The following is a 20,213-nucleotide window of genomic DNA, read 5'->3' on the forward strand; positions in this document are numbered from 1 at the left end:
ATTTGTTGATGGCATTTGAGACGTGAAGAGGATCTCAACTAACCTTCAAGTCATTTTCAAGCCAAACAGCAGAAAACATTTTCACACTTGTTGCAGGTTCGAAAAGTAATATATATACGTTATGGATGTGTGAGCCGTGGACTGAGGCCTGCTGTGTGTTAGAAAGCCAGACGGCTGCTTCTTGGACTGGTTAATGAACCCAGCATTGTTACAGTATTCACGTCTGAAAGGGGCTTTGCTACATAAACCTCAAGAGAATAAAGATTTAGTTTGAGACACTGTCGTCCAAAAGAGACTTTTTAGACCCCAGTGACAAAAGAAATGCAAAATAAATTTGTCAAGCCAAAGATTAAATCTAGCTTCGGTGTCTGCTCCCTCTTGTGTGAACACTTTATCGAGGGCCAGTGAGAGTCATTGCACAGATAAAGCCACATTTGCAAGACAGGGTTTATTGTCGCTTGACCATACAAAGAATGATGTCGATGACACTGAAACAAGTCGTACATAAATCAATTAGTCCACTTCACTACCATCAGGGATGAAGAAGGTTCACCCACACGCTCTTTATGATAAAGCTGACCAACCTAATGAGTGTGGCTGCTTCCTGCTGTAATGATTGCTGCTTATAGACAGATGTGATGGTAACCTAATCCTCTCTTTGTGCTGGCAGCCATTTGTCTCCAGCTAGCTCTCGCTAAACCAGAGGTCACAAGAGAGGGCACTTGGTGGCGTAACAAAATACATTTGGAAAGACACGTTGTAAAAGTGAGTACAATCAATCAATAGCACATAAAAACAACCATTTAGACAGGAGCACTGTTCTGAGCATGGTCTGTGGGAGATTGACAGGCTAAAATGAGTCTTATAGCCATTTTCAGACAAGAACTTAACCCTAGGGATTTTCCTGAAGAGTGAAAACGAAATGTCTTAGTCAACCTGTACCTAATTTCCTGTACCTGTTTCGGTCAGCACCCTCGTAAAATGTCCGGATAATCTCGGAATGGGTTAATGTAAGAAGACAGCAGGAAAAATGTTTGGAAAATTCACAGCGAGCGAGTGGGTGTGTCGATGACCAACACAAAAACAATAAAACAACAAATATCTCCGGATGAAAAACAGGTGCCAATCACAGGGAAGATGTCTACAAAGTTGTCAGCTTGGACACATTAGTTTTGTGGGCTTATGGTGATGTGGTCACCAAAACACATGGTTCCTATAGCGGAATGGATCTGTCATACCCTGCCTCCTACATGCTCTACTCAGTCCCCTGGATGTTTCAGACATTTTCCCGTTGTTGAGAACGTGTCTTACTTTGACAATGTCCTCCTGTGCTCATCACACGTGAAAAACAAACCCTGGAGAAAGTCCAGACCCAGTTTTCCAGGACATTTTCCGGAGTTCATGTCTGAAAACAGCTGTAGAGCTGTGACATCATGAAGCTGTTTCCCTATAAAGCTCAGTTTCAGGCTCCTGCATTCAGACCAACAAAGGCACAGAATCAAACATACACAGACACCCTCATTTCCAATGACTTGACCAACTGAGACAGAAAAAATAAAAATAAACACACCACCACAATGACTTTCCACAGTAAAATCCTGTCACACACAGTTAATACAGTAAGAGTAATGTCTTTGCTAAGCCTTTGAACTCATTGACAGGATATTCAAACTTGGGCTTAAGTTCTCTTGTCGTTGACTGTTCTTGATCCGGGGCCCAGCAAGGCCAGCAAATCAAGCAACTCAGAACAGAGCAGAGCCGGAAAATCTTTTAAAATAAAATAAAGAAGACTTTTGCTCTGTGTAGTCCAGGCAGATAGTTCATCATCAGAGTAGATTTGGAAAAAAACATAATACATCCCCTCAAAATCCCTAACGGAACAGCAAATGCAATACATGTATTACATTTACAGTGTATCGTATTAAAACGCAATGCACTCCCGTTATTTTATATTTCTGTTGTTTTATGATGTATATTCACTCTTCATTCAGTGAATACGTTTTTCCCATGTGCAGTAGCTCTCGTTTTCTCAGGGGTCAAATTGAATCTGGGAATTAATGATGGTGACTCAGATCAAATGACCAAATTAATTCACGTTTCCTTCAGTAACAACATCCAGTTTCCTGTATCGCTCGAGCACCACACAGCTTTTGTTTGAACTCCCAGTGCAGCTAATACCAGTTTGTCAACCCACAGCGTGCAACAATGCAAACATGAACTCAAACGCAACCTGCAGCCCTTGACCTAAAAGAAACGTTTCAATGTTACATGGTCCCCTTATACATGAAAGGAAAATGGTGCATAGGACTTGGTAAACATGGTCATGGATCTCTTTGGTTATCTAGACCAGACAATTCTGCATAGGATTCCATTCAATTTCACAGTATCTTCTTCCTTTAACTTGCCCCGAAGCTTCATGCATTATTAAAGATGAAGCGAGTCTATGGCTGACGCTAATTTAATTAGTACCGCAGCCGCACAAAGAACAGCGTGGCATGTGTCGATCCAAGACTTAACTCGTCAGCTATTTACAGTTTATGTGGAGTAACTCAGTGCAGGTTGCAGCTGCTCAGTGGACAGCTGACCGACCACGTCATGGACAAAAATCCTTTTTGGCTGCTGACTGAATTTGGATCAAGTCAAAATGGAAAATGTGCCTCAAAACCTTTGTTGATATTGTGATGAAGGACATGATTTGTGTCGCCCTCTTGCTGAGGTCAAATGCAGCTTTTGTGACCTCAAATAATAAAAATGAGTAGGATGTAATAAAGGACAATAGGCCATTATTTATCACTTAAGTTTGCAGATTTTAAGTATTAAGTAGTACATTCATTTGTCCATGAAATGGTTTCATCGCTTTAGGGTCCTAACTATCCCATTGTACCCAACAAATAATTGAGTAAGGGTAGGGGACAGGGGAATATGGGTGGTTTAGATAATAAGGATGATTAAAATAAGTCAATATATTTCTTAGACGATCTCATCTGAGTTATTTTCTTTGTCTTAGACATAGATTGTGAATTTTCTAACATTACTGTTTGCTATTTGCCGCTGCTCGGTAGTTTGGTTTATTTGTCAGCAGTTTCACGCAAAAACAGATTTCCACCAAACTTGATGAAAGGCTGGGGACATGGGCCAAGAAAGAGGCCATCCAAATTTAGTACAGATCCTGTTGTTTGTATAATTTTCTTTAACAATGTAAGATACCTTTTGGGATATATTCACCCAAGTCCTGGAGAATAATTCATGGATTCTTGATAAAAAATCATCAGGCACATTCATGGGACTGATGTTTATGATTGTGTGTAATTTGGTGCAGTTTGATTGAATCTAATTGGACCTTGGCAGTGCTATATGCTCTACTTAGATCCATTGTAGTTTTCTTATTAATATAAGTAGTTATGAGTATATATCGTTTGTTTATTTAGCATTTACACATTTATTTACCTTTCTGTGTGAAATTATTTCTATTTATTTTAGTATTTATCCTTTTCAAGTGAAAACGTTTAACCATGAGAGTGTACACAGATATCACCGGCTTTATAATTTATGAATGTTCAGTATAATCACTTTATAGTTCTTTTTGTTTTATGAATATGAGCGAGGACTCCACAGTTTACAGTTCTCTGTTGACATAACTTTCTTTGGCTCAATAAAACTTATTTTAAACAAAAAGTGTAACAATATAACATAAACCTATTAGACCACAGCATCATTTTGACATAATTGGAATTGTCCTGGAAAATCAAGAAAGGAAGGAAGTAATAAATTGTATGCAATAGGAAATGTAAACACTAGAGGGTGCTGTTACATATTTTCCCCTCATATTCTGAACATCCCCTGGTAATAATCTATTTGGGGTCATTTAAAGCCACAGTATTCAAAGCTACAGTTCTTCAAATGTTCTTATTTTCATCAGCATGTGTGAAACCTGGCAGTATATCTTAAACAATAATTTCAGATGTACAGAAAAAGTACCACAAGCACAAGGAAAACAAAGCTTTAGTTTCCTCGTGGTGAAAGAAAGAAAGAAAAAGTTTCTAACTCTGAATTCACACATTAGATTTCATCTAATAGAAAGAAACAATAAACACATAAATGTATTAGAATCTGTCATATTTCAAATACTCTGAAGCCTCAGATCCTGTAAACAGAAGAGAAATCAACCCTCTCAACACATCTCTCTGTGCCAGATCTGTATGTGTCTCTTGTAGCTGATGATAATCTATCATCTATTCACTCTCTCTCCATATCAGCCAGTTTCTCACTTTGGCCCGTACTCAACAAATTTTACCATTACCTCTCCATTTCGAACCTCTCTCTCTCTCTCTCTCTCTCTCTCTCTCTCTCTCTCTCTCTCTCTCTCTCTCTCTCTCTCTCACTCTCTCTCTCTCTCTCTCTCTCTCTCTCTCTCTCCTCTCTCTCTCTCTCTCTCTCCTCTCTCTCTCTCCTCTCTCTCTCTCTCTCTCTCTCTCCTCTCTCTCTCTCTCTCTCTCTCTCATTCCTCCACTTCGCCCACCCACACACTCCTCATGTCTCCCTCTCATCTCCGAGCGCTCCTCATGCTCCTGAGCCGCGCGCCCTCGCCCGCTCCCTTGTCCATCACAGGGGGCAGGCCCTGCAAGGTGGTGATGGCTGTCTTGCTCCAGTGCTCCACCTCCTTGAAGATCCGATAAATCCAAAGCTTCAGCTCAAAACAGGCTGCTCGGACCTTCTAACTGCAAATGAGAAGGGGGGAGAGGTCACTAAGCTCTGCCTTTATATTCATCAGAAAACGTATAATCCCACCTCTGATGATGTCAGCACCTACCTCCAGTCCGTCCAAATTGGGGGTAAGGACTGCCGCGCCATCTACAGCCCTGAGGAGCTCTGTGTTGATCAGGAGAAGCGAGAGTCTGTCCCTCACCATTTTCCTCATGGTCTCGTAGTCTCCCTTCTTGCCGCCACCCAGCTCCTGTTCCTCTTTGGCGATGGCTCTCTCCAGCAAGCTGCGGCACTGTAGCAGAGCAGAGTGGAGGCGCCAGAGCGTGTCCCCGGTGTCCAGCCTGCGAGGACGGAGGAGGGACAGACACCAGGCGACGGTCAGCCACCAAATCCTCCACGGTGAACTTCTCCTTCTTTCTCTGAAAGAGAGAAAACAAGTAGGTCACAAATTACCAACAGATGTGTGATATCATTCATGATGAAAAGAAAGAGGAGGCGGACTGGGAGAGTGAGGTGGACAAGTGGGTTGAGAAAACGCTTTGTGTCCCGGGTTAACCACACTGACGTCACTTTGGTTCAATTTGAAATATCCTTGTCTATTTGGCAACAGGGATTTGCTCATAGTTTGATAGGAACCCATTCAGACTCATAAATGCTGTTTCCCAGAATCAAACATACCGATGTGAAAGGTCATTCCTTGATGAGGAATTTGTGCTCAGCCTGAGTTTGATTAACGTTAAAATAAAATAAAAAACACATGCACCTCACACTTTCAACATTTGAAACAAAGAATCATTATGATAACATTAACTAAATAATTTTTAGGAAATACACCGGTTCACTTTCTTAAAATAGAGCCAGCAGGTTTAGCAGAGAAGTTAAGTTTAAGTTTGGTTTTATTTAGTAATTTGAGGCTAAATGCATCAGGACCTCTCTATGAGATATTTTCAATTGTTTCTGGAATTTGTGTAAAGTGGAAATGCATCGTCCATCTTTACATACAGTCTATAGTTTGGAGAGAGCCAGCTGCTGCCTCTAGCTTCTTATTTACCAAAGAAGGGGATAAGAATCACCTCGTATTACTTTGAACATGGATTTTAAATTCCAAATATCTTCAACTATTACTTTTATATTAAATGTACCATATATAACTTTGGCCACAAGGAATCTGTCAATGTAGAGAAAAAGACCAAGTTTAGTGACCTTGGGTAAGCAGCATGGGCTCATGGGAGTTGTTGTTTTCACCACCGTTGCGGATGAAAATCGACCTTACGAGACTCAGGCATGGATGAGGTCAAGTTTTATTCATTTCACGCAGCAAACACCAATGAATAATCACGATGTATTACGAGTGACTAAAACAAATGTAAGTAAAAGTAAAGTCGACTGGCTAACAGGCTAACAGGTTGTTTTTACTGTGTCATATGTCGTTTGCCCTGGATGTTATAGTAGAGACGGATAAAGTCAAGGGTAAACAGGATATGATGCAATTAAAAGGGACCAAAATAAAATCTCCTGCTAGATTAAATGAAAGTGTTGTCATACAACAACATGTATGACACAGCTCTAGTGATATTTAAATGAATTGTTACATATTATATAGTATAAAATATACTTGTACGTTTAAATGGTTTTAAAATGTAGTTTTTTTTACAAAGGCAATTATTCTGTAATTTACAATGTAAAAAAAAAAACAGATGACGATGGTGTTGGGTCATCTCACAGGCATGACTGTAGCTGGCCTTCGCTTTAGTACTTAAGCGAGTTGTGAATCCCAGAGGCCTCCTTGTGACATTATACTGAGGTGTTAATGTTGAACCCTGCGTGAAAGTTAGTACCAGCGCGACAGAGTGGACTAATGTGACCTGTGAGTCGCGGGGTGGGGGGGCTGATGTTTACTAGTCTGACTGCAGTGGAAATGTCATCCAGGAAGCAGTAGTGTAGCCAGAAACTATATATTCTCGTATATATCTATATAACTCGTAAACAACGACTCCAACTCTTGAAATGATTTAAGAGGCATCAAATTGAAGTAACTATTCAGCGATTTCCTACCAAACAAGTATGCAAGAGATATTCGGCCTGGGGCGACACATTAATATTTCAATTAAATACTGAAGTTATGTTTCTGCAGAGACAAATCTAATCACTTCATGTTGTGCTCAGTGGCAAGTGGCCGGTGCTGCAGGGTTTACAGAGACACCTTTCAAAAAAGAAATGCAAGTTGAAAACTGTTGGAGGATCTCGAAAGTAAAAGGTCAAAATCAAACAAGTTTTGTTTCATGGAGTTATACGGAAGGCCGCTCCCTTGCTCCTAGCGAGACAAATGAAAGAAGTGACGAGGCAGTGAACTGGCAGGACACCAAGAAGTTTTAATAACTGGCGGTTCACACCTATAGGCAAAGAGACTCGTGGAGATGAAGTGAAGGATTCGTGCCCGGGCAGTGATGAGCTTGTGCCAGAAAAACACCCACGTCTCTCATTCCAGCTGAGCCAACCCACCACCCCCCAAGACTCTGCATTCCTACCTGCTGCTGTACCCCTGACATAATTTCCTTCTCTTTCTCACACACAAACACGCACCAACACACACACGCACACACACAAACAGACAAACACACACACACACACACTAACACACACACTTCCTCCCTCCTATCTTTCTTTTGCACGCATCCTCTCTCTCTCCTCTCTCTCTCTCTCTCTCTCTCTCTCTCTCTCTCTCTCTCTCTCTCTCTCTCTCTCTCTCTCATAATCTTTCCATGAACTTGTTTCAAACACACACAGTCACATGCACACACAAAGTTAAAGACATGTAACACATACACATTCACACACATCCACAGAAAACATCTATTAATTTTCCTTTTAACCTTGGCCTTTTTCTCTGTCCCCCTCTCTCTCACACACACACTTACACCTACACACACACACTCACACACACACACAAACACACACACGCACACCCGCACACACACTGGGAGTCAGTCAGTAAGTTCCTCCACTCACATAAAGCTCCAGTAGTATGCAGGACTCGTGGTGCAGTTGCTCGGCTATAGCCGTGGCCCGGGCCGCCGTGGTCCTGGTCCGCCTCTCTGCCATCGGACCTCCCGCTGCCTCCGCTCCACGACACACGCGCACTTGCAGGAGCTGAGCAACAGGCTGATTCCTCTAATGTCCACCAGTGAACGCGCTCCTCATCCCGACCACACCGGCAGGTTCCCGGTCATCACGCGTCACTTCAGCCCCTTCATTCCTGTCGCTCCCCCCCAGGTGCTGGAAGCCACTCGGCGCTCCGGTCATCCGAGCTGAGGTAGAGCTCGTTTCCCGGTTCGTCCGACCTTGTTTGGCGACTTGTGTTACAGACTCGGCGGCCAACTCTCCGCCCTTTCCTCCGGGAACCTGATGCCAGGCGTGAGGAATTTAACGGGACACGCGGGGGCGGAGAGCATCGGAGGGGAGGAGGGAGGAGCCCATCAACTCCGGGGAAGAGCAGTAATCTCATTTACTGCTTCCGACAGAACAGCCTAAATAGTGGGGTGCCTAGGCACTCAGTCATTTCAAATTGATGCAAAAGTTTTATTTTCTTTTCTAAATTGAACATAATGGTCTATAGAACAATTTTGGTCAGCGGGCCAAGAAACCAGATTAAAAAAAAATTAGTTTTGGGCCCATTTTCTAAAATGGCCAAAATCAGAAATATATATTTTTTAAAAGGTCTTAATTTTCTTACATTTGCGATGATATATAATTTTTGATTGCTATTGCAACTCAGTACTATGTTGGGAATGAACTTTTGCTCACAACGAACTGGCAGCTATGCATTCTTTGCCAAAACCAAACAACGGAAAAACTTGTTTGCCCTGTTGCTAATCCAATTGTCAGTCGTAGAGAGGGAGCATTCACAAATCTTATCAGCCTCGCACGTCAGTTCCAAGCAATTGGTAGTGCTCCCCACCCAAATTTAGAACTTCCAGATGAAGAATCCATGCATCACACGGCACAAGTGTCTTAAGCTTTACCAGCCAACAACACTTGAAAATGCAAAAAACGTTATTCTGAAGGATTGACTCCTGCCACAAGAAGATCCTGCCAACCTGGTGCACCTGTAAATCGTAAAATATGTATCTTCTGTGGTGATGAAACAAATAGAGCAGACCATTCTTTCCAGAAGGTAGAACTATCCCATCAGATACACGACATGGCAGTTGCACTGGGGGAAGATCGTATTGTGGCACTCCTTTCAGAGGGAGATCTTGTCACTATTGAGGCCAAGTATCATCGCAATTGCTACACAGGGTTCAAACTTCGTTACAATGCAATTTTTTAAACGAGATACAGCTAGTGAAGACTTTGAAGTCACAGCCGAAAATAAGTTGCTCCAATTCATACAGGAAGAAATTGCTGGAGGTCGCAACATCTTTGCATTACAAGATCTGACGGAGCGATTTGAACGACGTGGAATCCAGAAGACTGTGAACCGGAAGAAAACAGTCCTAAAACACTTTCCGGATTTGACAGAAGAGAAAGGTACCTGTGATGGTTCATTTCCGAAAGACTGCGAAGAATCATCTGTTCCACAACGTATGAAGTATTTCTTCCGTCATCTCCTTTCAGGACCCAAATCATCACCCGAACAGGAGAATTCTCGGGAGATACTCTCTGTGAGTCAGATGGCCATTCTAAATATGACTTCTCTTTCCTCAAACTTGTATTATGAGCCTCCACCTGCAGTGTTCCTGGCCCTCGAACTGCATTCGCAAACAAGAAGCAAGAAGTTGGTCGAACTCTTACACAAATATAATCTGAGCGTGTCATATAAGAAGGTCCTCAGCATTGAAGCTAGCTTTGCAAAGGCTATTGGAGATCGAACAAGGAACAGCGCAAAAAATATTTTTTCAGACAAATTTGCGTCAGTGCATATTCACAGTTGCAGCCCTGGATAACCTGGATAATAATCCCACATCACGTACTGCTACCTCATCCTTCCATGGAACTGGGATTTCACTTTTTCAGTTTCCTACAACACAGAAGCCTGGACTGGACCAAGAATGTCTACGCATAAACTCACATGCAGAAGCAGCTGGTAGCAGTGGACCAATCCTGCCTCACTCGTATACATATGGGTTATATCGGTCATATTATAAAGATATCAGTTGCTACTCCTGATCCTGAATCAATACATACTTATTATGTTCAGATCAGATAATCTGATCAAGAATTATAACAGCTACCATATTTTATTAAGGCTGGTGGTAGGTTCGGAGCCAACAACGCCCCCTAGAGGGCAATTTCTTGACCGGCATGTCTGGCCCTCGGACCAAAATTGTTCTGTAGACCCTTACAAACAACTTAGAAGTGAAAACGAAATTTTTGCATCTATTTGAAAAGAAAATGACATATTGCCTATACACGGAACCCCACTAAAACTGCCCTTCCACCCCCTGTCACTGATCAGTCAAACGTGAGGCCTATAGTGAGAAAAGTTATATCACCATTAGTTAAGTAACCATACTGGACTTTTAATATGTATTTTACATCTGCGTTATGTACGCAGATGTAAAATATACATTATTCCTTAAACACAATTACTTCAAAATATATTATACAGCATATAAGATCATACAGTGGTTTCCAACTATGTGTTGACCTATATCGTGTGAAGTACGCTTTACATTATAGCCTAACCTTGGCCAACAATACACTTTCACATTAGAAGTACAGTTCAAATGTTATAGATAGTACTAGTTTAGTAACAACTCTGAGCTTTTATTCAAGATATATTTTTGAAGTGAGATGTTGTGACACGATTAAACACCATTGCAGCATATTGAAAACAAATTTCAATATTAGGATGATTTTATCAAATACATTACATTTAGGATTTTCTGATGTAGTTTCTATAGCTATAAAGTAAGTTCATGAAACCAGCAATGAAACTTGGATTCCTGTAAGGCCCCACGGTGCTAATAGAAGGACTTGAAGTTTAAAGTGTTTAAAAACTGAGCAGCTGCTGTAAACATCAGGGTATTAGTTATCGTGTGTTTGACAAGTTGTAAATATTTATGAAAACCTGATGATTCTTCAAGTTTGGGAATTCTATGAGATGGCAATGTTGATTAAAGCAGGGAGAAAAATTATTGGACTTTGTTGACTAACCGGTGAAGCACCGAAACAAACATCAAATAAATTATTCGGATAAACATACTTTTCATTAGAAGCATCTTAAAATCAGGAGTCTACAATTATGCACTGGCTTGTAATTTAGTGATCAATTTAGTAGTTGTTGCAAACATATTCCATGTTCAATGCACTACAATTACATCCATTAAGATTATACACGTTTTATAAGATGTTATTTTTTCTAAAGCCTGTTTGCTGCAGCCAGGGATGCATTTCACAAATATTGTTCTCAGTGCAGAAGCTGTCTTTGTTGATTTGATCCAGATATTTGAAACTTTTATTCATCTGATTTACTTAGTTTCTATTTTATGCTTTTCATGTTTTTATTTGACTGTAATCATACATGAAACAATCTCATAACTTAATCTCCCCCATAAAGCACTTGGGTCAGTGTTTTGTGCTTTCTAAAATAAATTGCCCTGTGTAATACCATGCCGGTGCTGCAGGTGGCAGTGCAGGCAGATAGAATGTAAACACTGAGCTACATCACGGCAGCTAACACCCATGGCTAACACTAGCTTAATCCAAGCGGAGTGGAGAGGACACGGGAATGATCAGATACGTTTAGCAGGGTTGGTTTAAATGAATCTACTTGTTTACTTCACGAATCATTCAACCCGCTTTTACTTCGACGTGGAGCTAACAGGGCAACTAGCTGAGCTCCGGTTCATTGTAAAGGTATGAACTCTCTGGTTGGGTACGGAGTGTCCTCGGAGTCTGACAGCGATGGAGATGCGAACACCGGCGGACTTGGGTAAATGCTCATTTAAAAAACATTGAGTAAGTAAATGCGTAGAAAAAAAACAGAGGGACTAACAAGTTATCTTTCTCCTGTGTCTTGTGCTATTTTCCATCGTCTAGCTCCGTTAAGAAGGTGGGCGATGAGGCGACACCTGTCTTAAAGACCCGTAACTTCCTGCTGGAGTCTGGTTCAGCCTCCAGTGACTCGGGCAGCGAGTCAGAACCAGAGGAAGAGCATCCGGTTCCCTTCTCATCCCCATCACACCCCCTCTCAGCAGCCCGTCAGCCCCCCCGCCCTGCTCCTTCCCTGGGTTCCCACACTCATAACAAACTGCCTCCTCCAGCTCTAAACGCCTGCTCGGACAGCGGCGTGTTCACCAACCCCTTCAAGGCCCAGGCAGACCAGAAGCTCAGCGCCCTGCAGAAACATGTCCCCCTGACACTGGAGGCCAAACCCTCCGAGATCGGAGGGAAACGGATGTGCGTGTCTTACAGGAAAGATGGAAGGTGCAGGTTCGGGATCAAATGCAAGTTTGCTCATGACAGTGACCTCCAGACCGCTGTCACCTCAGCTGACGGCCATCATCCTCATCATACGCCTGAGAGTGATGAAGCACCAGCAGCAGAACCCGTTGAGCCCAATGCAGGCGGCTCTGGTGGTGTCGGGAAGCAGAAGCGCCCAGAGGAGGAAGAGTCAGGAGGGCAGCATGTGAAGAAGAGGAGGGTCGGACTGAGTAACACCTTGATTCCTCCTAAACGGGCTATGAAGCAGTATGCCATGCACATGGACCGAGAGCGGCTCCATATGTCCTGAAGAGAGCCAAGCAGGGCCGGTTGGGCAGGGAGGAGAAAGGAATTTTCCTGCGTTGTAACACTGTGCAATCCTAACCCCTCATAAAGCAATAGTATAAAGTGCAGGTGAAATTTTTCCTCTCAATATGCATGTCTATAGAAAAGTTGTACTGTCCATTGGTCGATTTAATTAATAACGCCTACAGTTACATTTCACCCAGCAGTAACTAACATTTTCCACACACTCAAATCAAGAGCCATTTGTGGTGTGGCTGGAAGGAGCTGGGGATTGAACCACCAGTGTTTCAATTATTAAGCTGTTTTCAGACATGATATCGGGGATAATGTAATAATTGTCTGGACTTCTTGTCTTTTCACACATGAACACAGAAGATTGTTCAGGTCAGATCAGGGACATTTCTGGACCATTCAGGTCAGGGATGACACCTAGGCAGAGCAAGAAATTCAGTTGCGAAAAATCTAATTTTTTCTCACAGCCATCCACACCAGCATCAGTCCTTATCACAAAAATATCTTGAGTAAGGGCTGTTTTCCCCAATTCGGCATCTTCGACATGAATGGCACCTCTTTCATCCTAAGATATTTATATTCTCCTTCCTTGTTTTTTGCATGTAGACCATGTTAGACATGTCATCAACACATCCACTCGTGAATTGTATGGACATTTACCTGCTGTATTGTCACAGGGGCTCACTCAGACATGTTCCGGATATTTTACTTTGTGGCTTGAAGGAAAGACTCAGGATAATGTCTAAAACAACAGACTGGGACAAATTTCCATCCTCATGTACAGCCCCTTTGGATAATTTAAGGTAAACATCCGGAGTTCAGTGCATGCCTGTAAGCAGCAGTAATGGCTGATCCCCCTGCCAAGTATGTGTAGCCACCCCAGGTGTATGGAAAGATAAAGTTGTGGGATAAAACATCACATTCTCAAACTATTAATGAAAACACTGTGGATAAATGTTAAGACATTTATTTACATCATATAAATGAATCGTTTTTTTGTGTATGTGCTACCACATGTCCTACATCACAGATCAGAAGTGCTGACTTAGTATTGACATTTTTAAACAAAGGATCCACATAGTCATGATTTATCAAATTACATCACCCTTCAAATGTTATAGACAAAAGTTGAGTTTGTCTAATTCAGTTTGGTTAATGTTTTGGACCCCACTACACATGAGTTATTATTCCTTCAAAGTCAAACAGCAGGGTTTAACAAACAGCTGCACAAATATCATTTTAACAGACACTGCCAACATCGCTAAAATATGCATATTCTGAAACTGTGAAGCACCTTTTTTTTGTCTACACCTCTTCAGTCTTTGTGAGTTCAGATTTTGTTGGTTTTGTATTTTTTCCTATCAAATGAATGTTTTCTAGTAGATCTGGACAATAAATGAAAAAATAATGACTGCCTATTTGATTTTCATTGAGATTTTACTCAGCCCCACACATTGATGTTGTTTATAGCTTTCTAACACGTTATGTGCTTAAAACATAAAATAAATTACTTAGATTTATTCCAGTAGGAACGTGCCTCACACTTGGCATTTCATGTGCTGTATATTACTAAGAGGTAAACTATATTATTGCATAATAGCAACAGCTTTGCAATATAACCTCAGCATCAGTACACACACACACACACACTCACATAAAAGGCTAGTTTAGTTTTAAGGACTATTATGTACAAAGGCAACAACTTACACATACAGCCACATACATATCTTTCCCTGATACAGATATCCTAAAAAACTACCAAATATGACTATGGGTGAACAGTACATAATATATTGGTGATCCTACATTTACTTCAAACATTGCAATACAGTGTATCAGGTCACTGTTGACTTAACCTTCCTCTATTTCCTTCTCTCTGTGCTCCCTCCTTGTTTTACATGAGGACGTGCTGCACGTGTCTCTCAGAGCCGCCAGTCAGAACCTCTTGTCCATTTTCCTCCCAGGCCACACCATCCTCTCCTGCAGCCTCTGCCTGCTGGAGGGAGTTGGCTGAAAGAGAGGAGGAAATGAGTCCTGGATTGTCCAGAATATAGTTGCCCCCATTTGTGGAGGCAGGATCCTGGGATTGGGTTGTGGACAGGAGAGGGGGGCCCGCGGCAGCTGTGTGCAGGGACTGAAGTTGATGAGAGGTTGCTAAAATGGGGATCTGCTGAATGTGGGTCTGGGATTGGCTAACTGGCTGGAAGGTCATTTGTAGGATTTGTGTCTGACCCTGGCTCTGCTGCTGAGAGGAGTATGCCTGAAGAGACTGGAGCTGGGGTTGGTGCTGGGTCAACAATGAGCTGGAATGGAGGGTCAGTTGTTGGATTTGGGGCTGATGTTGCTGCTGAGCAGCCTGCACAAACTGGACGGGCATCTGCAGCTGGAGGTGAGTCTGCTGCTGGCTGTCAGCTGGTGAAGGGGGGTCAATTGGGGACAGGGCAATTGTCACTGGCACCTGCATGGTGTGGAGGCTCTGGTCTTGTCCCAGTAAAACCACCTGGTGACTCACTTGCTGGGTCATGTGACCCATCTGGGACACCTGAGCCACTTGGTGCCCAACTCGACCTTCCTGGCTCAGCTGATCCATCTGCCCATCCTGCCCTACTTGGCTCACATCCAAGCTGGTGACCTCTGCTTGCATGGGGTTTCCTGGCAGCTCCAGCAGGGAGGCAGGGGTTGTGATGAGTGCGCCAGCGTTGGCTGCCAGCGCCTCAGCGATTAGCACCTCTGGGTGGCTCTTAGCCTTATGAGCCACCACACAGTCCTTCTTCTCAAACTTCTTACCACAAATGGAGCAGGAGAACTGATAGGTGGCGTCAGCATCGTGCTTCTTCATGTGCCAGTTGAGAGACGCCTTCTGGCGACAGGTGAAGCCACAGATCTCACACCTATGGAGGAAGAAATAGAAAATTAAGTGGAAATGTCTTTTAGCAATCCGGAAAACATTTTATAACATTTAAACTAAGAAAAACAAATGACCAAAAACTGAACAGGGAAATACTAACTGTAGGGGCTTCTCTCCTGTGTGGATCATGCGGTGCACAGCCAAGTTGTGGGAGCTCTTGAAGGCACGAGCACAGAACTCACAGATATAGTCTCTCTGATCTACAAACACAAAACAATTGAGTATAGATGGATCCTCTACATACTGTCATTAGTTCTAGCAACAAATTATCAAACAGATCCAACGTTATACACATGTAATACATATGCACTGTATGTGTACCTGTGTGGTGTTTTGCGTGACGCAGCAGCTGCTTCTGAAGGCGGAAAAGTCTTCCACAAGACGGGTGAGGACATACATATTTCTTCTTCAGCAAATGCTGATATTTGATATGGTGCTGATGTGGAAAATGCAGAAGAGTAAACAGCATGAGTGCAATTAAAAGGCTGAAAACAGTCTAGAAACCTGGTTTGATTAATATTAAGTAAATATTGATATATATGGATGAAATACTTCAGGCAATGCCACCAGGACAAAAACTCCTTTTAGTCTTGAAATATTTGATCAATTATTATATCTGCAGAAATGTAATAAAGCAATTTTAGGACAACAACTTTGTACTCGGGAAAATGTGATGGACATTTGTCACAGTTTAACATTCTATGATATTTAAAAATTCAGTTATTATTGGCAAAGATGGAACTAGATTTCTCTTAACTGTGTTTAATGCAGTGAGAGACGTAAACAATCTGCGGGGGGACGTTGTAGTTGCTGAGACAAACCTGTAGGTAGCGAGGATGAGCCAGGACGGTCCCACATCCTTCCATTTCACAGCGCACATATTGCACTGGGGGCTTCTTTCTGTGTAGGCGAGGCGTATGACAATGTTATATAATAATAAAATATTAAATGAATTTACATGATATGTCCATTATATCCTTGGCCGACTCCATCAATCATCAGTCCCTATCATGTCCTTATATCTTTGAATAAAATGCTCCAACACAAACATTAGCTTTACCTTCTCTTTGGCAGCCGTGGGGTTTTGTCGTCTTTTTTCCGTCGGCCTCTCCTAACACACAAACAACAAATAAAGTGCAAAAAAATGTAATAAAGTTCAAATTTAAAACAGCTTTTCTTTACTAATGTCATATAACGTAGAAATTACAAACACTATGAAAAGAAGATTGTTTACAACTCACGAACCACACACATTATATTCAGACTGAACATGGACTAAAGAATAATTTGCCTAATAATACACATACGAGCGACGTGAATCTGATAACTCCAACCAGATCGTGTGTGACTGTGCTTACTTCCTGGGTCCATCTGGGTCTTCCACAGTTTCTTCTTCTAGCTTCACTTCCTCCTCCACACTTTCCAAGTTGTCTGAACCTTCTACCTTTATCTCAGCGACCTCTTTCTCTTTTTTAGGTGCCTTCTCTTTTTCTTTCTTTTCCTTCGGTCTCGGAGGAGCTCTGCGCTTGGGTTTAGGGACATCCCTGAGAAGTCAAATAGAGAAAGTATAGTAGTTACTATAGTATTAATATGTTTTAGTGACTTCAGGAAACAAACTAAAAGTTACAAAGTGGCTGTAGTTGGGCCTGATTTGCTTTGTCTGACACACATCAGAAAAGATATGACTTATCTTGACCTGCACAAATAATAAAGCATAATATTCACAATGATCAAAACTTGTTGTATTTCTACAAATGTTTTCTTTTCTGAATATATTTATGTCTCATTCACTATATGGTTACGACAGTTGCTACACAGAAATATATGGTGCCAATATCTAATCATATCTGAACATGGAGAAAGTGGCCACACACACACACACAAATGCACACACACAAACCGTTCAGCCTTAGGGTCGTAGCTCTGATCATTTAAGTCGTCTCTAAAAGGAACATCTTCGTCACTGCTGAGGGACTCCTCCTCCTCCTCCTCCTCCTCCTCTGCACCACTGAAAACAAAAGAGGACTTGAAACAGGACTTTACACTTTCTGCTCAGGTCAAGCGCTGCACTTTAGATAAGTGTACCTCTGACTCTGTGGCTGGTAGCTGAGGTCGTGAGGGTCATCGGGAAATGAAGGGTCTTCTCCATCCAACACCGGTTCAGCGACATCCTTGCTTTCCTCCTCTTTGTTTTCACTGAGACAGTAAAAGGGTCAAACACAGCAGTAATGAAAACAACACATGGCTCTGACTGAGGCACACACTGTCACAATTACTCCTTTTCCAACAAGGCAGTTCCAGGGCCTGTTCGGAGCCAGTGCCTAATCTGGAGTCTTTGAGTTTCGACAGCCAATGAACTGGCTCTTGGCGAGGAAACTGGATTCACAGTAGCACCAACTCATTGCTGGTCTAGAGAAAAGAGCCACGCACTACCATGACCAGTTGTGATCGGATCACACAAAACGTGCCGTATGTGTTGGAAAAGACCTAATGATGTTGTTTTTACACAGTCAAAGTTTACAGATCTGCACGATAACAGCGTGTGCCTGTAAGTACGTTTTGTGTGTGGCTGAGTGTCAGTGCGACTAAGAGGAGGAGAGTGAACAAGAGAGTGGTGTCGGGGGTGCTGTCAAAGTACAAATACTATACTTACATTTCAGTCTTCTCTTTATCGTTTACCTTTCCTTCCACTGCTGCATGACAAACAGAGAAGATATCAAGTGTTTAGGAAGGTAGCTAAAGCTTCCTTTTATAAATCACACATATGAATATAAATATAACAATGTTTTTTATGCAGTCTATCACATTGAGTATGTGGATTATCTGAAGTAACAAAATGGAGGAGAAAAGGTAATGTGATCCCATCGGTTAGACTAATTACAGACGACCATGAGGAAGACATACTTGCTGATACCTGAACCAAAAGTCTTCATAAAACCCAACCTCAAGAACAGTTGTCAGCGTGTTGCCTCAGAGTCTCTGTGTCTTTGTAATCTGAATCGTTTACAGGCATGCCCGCTGAACCATAGCAGCGCATTGTCAACAGGTTGCTCACCAGCTGGATTCTCCATTCCAGGTTCGGTCTTACACACAGGCTTGGCAGCGCTGCGGCTGGCTCTGGCAGACGGGGGCTTGGCACGAGTCTGGGCCGGGGGGCGTCTGGAGGGAAGAGCTAGAGTGAGGAAGCAGAAACATAACATCAAACATAATGCTGGCCATCAGGGGTGAAACGAGGTCACCCAGTCAGAAATACAGAGTGATCCAACTGCACGTGCACAGAATTAGAATGAACTTAAACGTTACTTTAGTAAGAGGCTAGTCAAGAGTCTTGTTTTGTGGAATGTTTCGCTGATTACCTTGAGCATCTGTAGCAGGTTTCTTGGGATCCTCCATGCTGTTAAAAAAGGAGGAGAAAACAGTGAGAAGAGACATTTTGTCAACTTGCAGAGAAACATCCCATCATCCATCACATCCCTGATCACACGGTGCTTTTTGGAAGCATCTGTACAAGACAGGACAAGTTTTGGGAACCAGGTGAGTGTCTCTCCACCCTCCCCATGCAGAGCTGCAGGAAGGGGACGAGCTCTGCTGAAGGCGTGCTTCACAGCAGCTCACCCCGCAGACATAAACACACATGGCTCATCATAAACAAACGTGATGCTGATCAATTAAAAACCTACTCTGTGCCTTGAAGGCTGTCACCTGCGACTCCCCCTCCGGCCGAACACGCAGATTCTGAATTTTTCTTCCGCCTGGAGTTGGAAACTTTCCGCCGCTTGTTCGTCCCGGTGTCCGGGCTCGGTTCTTCCTCGTCGTCGCTCTTGACGTCCTTCAGCCAGGCCGGTACTGACCTCGTCGCCCTGTCCCTCAGCACCCGACCCGAGCTCTGCGGGCTCGCCGCGGCTCCGTTGACGCCCGTAAGCGAAGCGGAGACGCCGGACCTCGGGCGGGCCGCTCCGCGCTCCCGGAGCCCCATCCGCGGGGATACGCTCGTACTGGTGACCGAGGTCTGGTCTGCGGCCTTGTCCTCCGCCGGTCCTTCGCCTTTATTTACATCCCCGGTTCGCTCGCCTGCCGGTTCCATCACCGCGAGGACACGTCGGTCGGCCTCGGATTCCGTTAAAAGTCGAACAGGTTTACTTGCAATTCGAGGAGAAACGGACCACATCTGGTTTAAAGACGTATTGGTTGCAGGCGGCCTTTATCCGACAGCCGCACATTTTCTGGCACTGCCCGGAGTTCGTCGCAAATTAGAAGCAGATATTTATTGATTAGGTATTGAAAACTTTTCTTAATGATCAATTCATTAATAAAGCGATATCATTTTAAAGAAGCAGACACTATTTTCGCCTTCTTAAAGCTATAGTAAACCTACTTATTCGCCGGGACCTGCAGCGCAACCATTTTGTGCGCTTTGTTGCGTCTCCTTTAAGCCAAATATAAACCGGGGTTACACTCAGGAGAATCGACGCGGTCCACTGACTTCTACATCATCTGGATTTCCCTCCATGTCTTTTACAAATCGGGTGGACCCAGCCATGTTGTTTGTAAATCTGCAAAGTGCAGCGGCAGCCGCGTGAGGGCAGAGCAGACACGGATGGCTGCCGGGGCATCATGGGAGATGTAGTGCAGGTCACATTAAACAGCGCTGGCATTTACTTATAAGGATATTTCTATTAGATTTGACGTCTTTTTACGCTTTAGGATACACAATATGAAAACAATAAATATGAATCAAATAATAAAGAAGAAATCACACACAGGCTGAACTGTAAATAAATTATTATTATATGAATGGAAAATATGGGAAATGCTCCATGCAGGTGAGAATACTATTTGCAGTGTATTTTGCCAA

General features: G+C 42.9%; 3 protein-coding genes across 3 annotated transcripts; 1 reads left to right on the forward strand and 2 right to left on the reverse strand.

Moving 5' to 3' along the window:
• Positions 1-4,543: 4,543 nt before the first annotated feature.
• cntf (ciliary neurotrophic factor) lies at positions 4,544-8,106 on the reverse strand. Its single transcript, XM_053416909.1, is given in 5 exon segments — positions 4,544-4,696; positions 4,698-4,718; positions 4,811-5,044; positions 5,046-5,123; positions 7,714-8,106. Coding segments are annotated over 5 exon segments (579 nt in total). The 5' UTR covers positions 7,807-8,106.
• Positions 8,107-11,355: 3,249 nt separating this feature from the next.
• On the forward strand, positions 11,356-13,866 carry si:ch211-113e8.11 (uncharacterized). Its single transcript, XM_053418590.1, has 2 exons — positions 11,356-11,641; positions 11,749-13,866. Exons 1-2 carry the CDS (start codon positions 11,568-11,570, stop codon positions 12,440-12,442), a joined length of 768 nt encoding a protein of 255 aa, XP_053274565.1. The 5' UTR covers positions 11,356-11,567; the 3' UTR covers positions 12,443-13,866.
• zfp91 (ZFP91 zinc finger protein, atypical E3 ubiquitin ligase) lies at positions 13,402-19,334 on the reverse strand. The gene is made up of 12 exons (XM_053416920.1): positions 19,039-19,334; positions 18,715-18,752; positions 18,414-18,530; positions 18,012-18,051; positions 17,444-17,554; positions 17,259-17,366; positions 16,717-16,902; positions 16,419-16,469; positions 16,180-16,258; positions 15,680-15,794; positions 15,459-15,558; positions 13,402-15,341 (listed from the first exon to the last, which is right to left on the reverse strand). Exons 1-12 carry the CDS (start codon positions 19,332-19,334, stop codon positions 14,345-14,347), a joined length of 2,238 nt encoding a protein of 745 aa, XP_053272895.1. The 3' UTR covers positions 13,402-14,344.
• Between the last annotated feature and the right edge of the window lie 879 nt (positions 19,335-20,213).

This window comes from Pleuronectes platessa, chromosome 3, assembly GCF_947347685.1.
Source record: "Pleuronectes platessa chromosome 3, fPlePla1.1, whole genome shotgun sequence".
Classification (NCBI taxonomy): domain Eukaryota; kingdom Metazoa; phylum Chordata; class Actinopteri; order Pleuronectiformes; family Pleuronectidae; genus Pleuronectes; species Pleuronectes platessa.

Bases quoted from the DNA above. Each gene is read 5' to 3' on its own strand.
- si:ch211-113e8.11 (XM_053418590.1), top strand. From the start codon at position 11,568: ATGAACTCTCTGGTTGGGTACGGAGTGTCCTCGGAGTCTGACAGCGAT. The intron at 11,642-11,748 runs GTAAATGCTCAT...TCCATCGTCTAG, and splicing joins GCGAACACCGGCGGACTTGG to CTCCGTTAAGAAGGTGGGCG.
- zfp91 (XM_053416920.1), bottom strand. From the start codon at position 19,334: ATGGGGCTCCGGGAGCGCGGAGCGGCCCGCCCGAGGTCCGGCGTCTCC. The intron at 17,367-17,443 runs GTACACTTATCT...TTTTGTTTTCAG, and splicing joins TACCAGCCACAGAGTCAGAG to TGGTGCAGAGGAGGAGGAGG. The intron at 16,470-16,716 runs GTAAGCACAGTC...TTTGTGTGTTAG, and splicing joins GACCCAGATGGACCCAGGAA to GAGAGGCCGACGGAAAAAAG.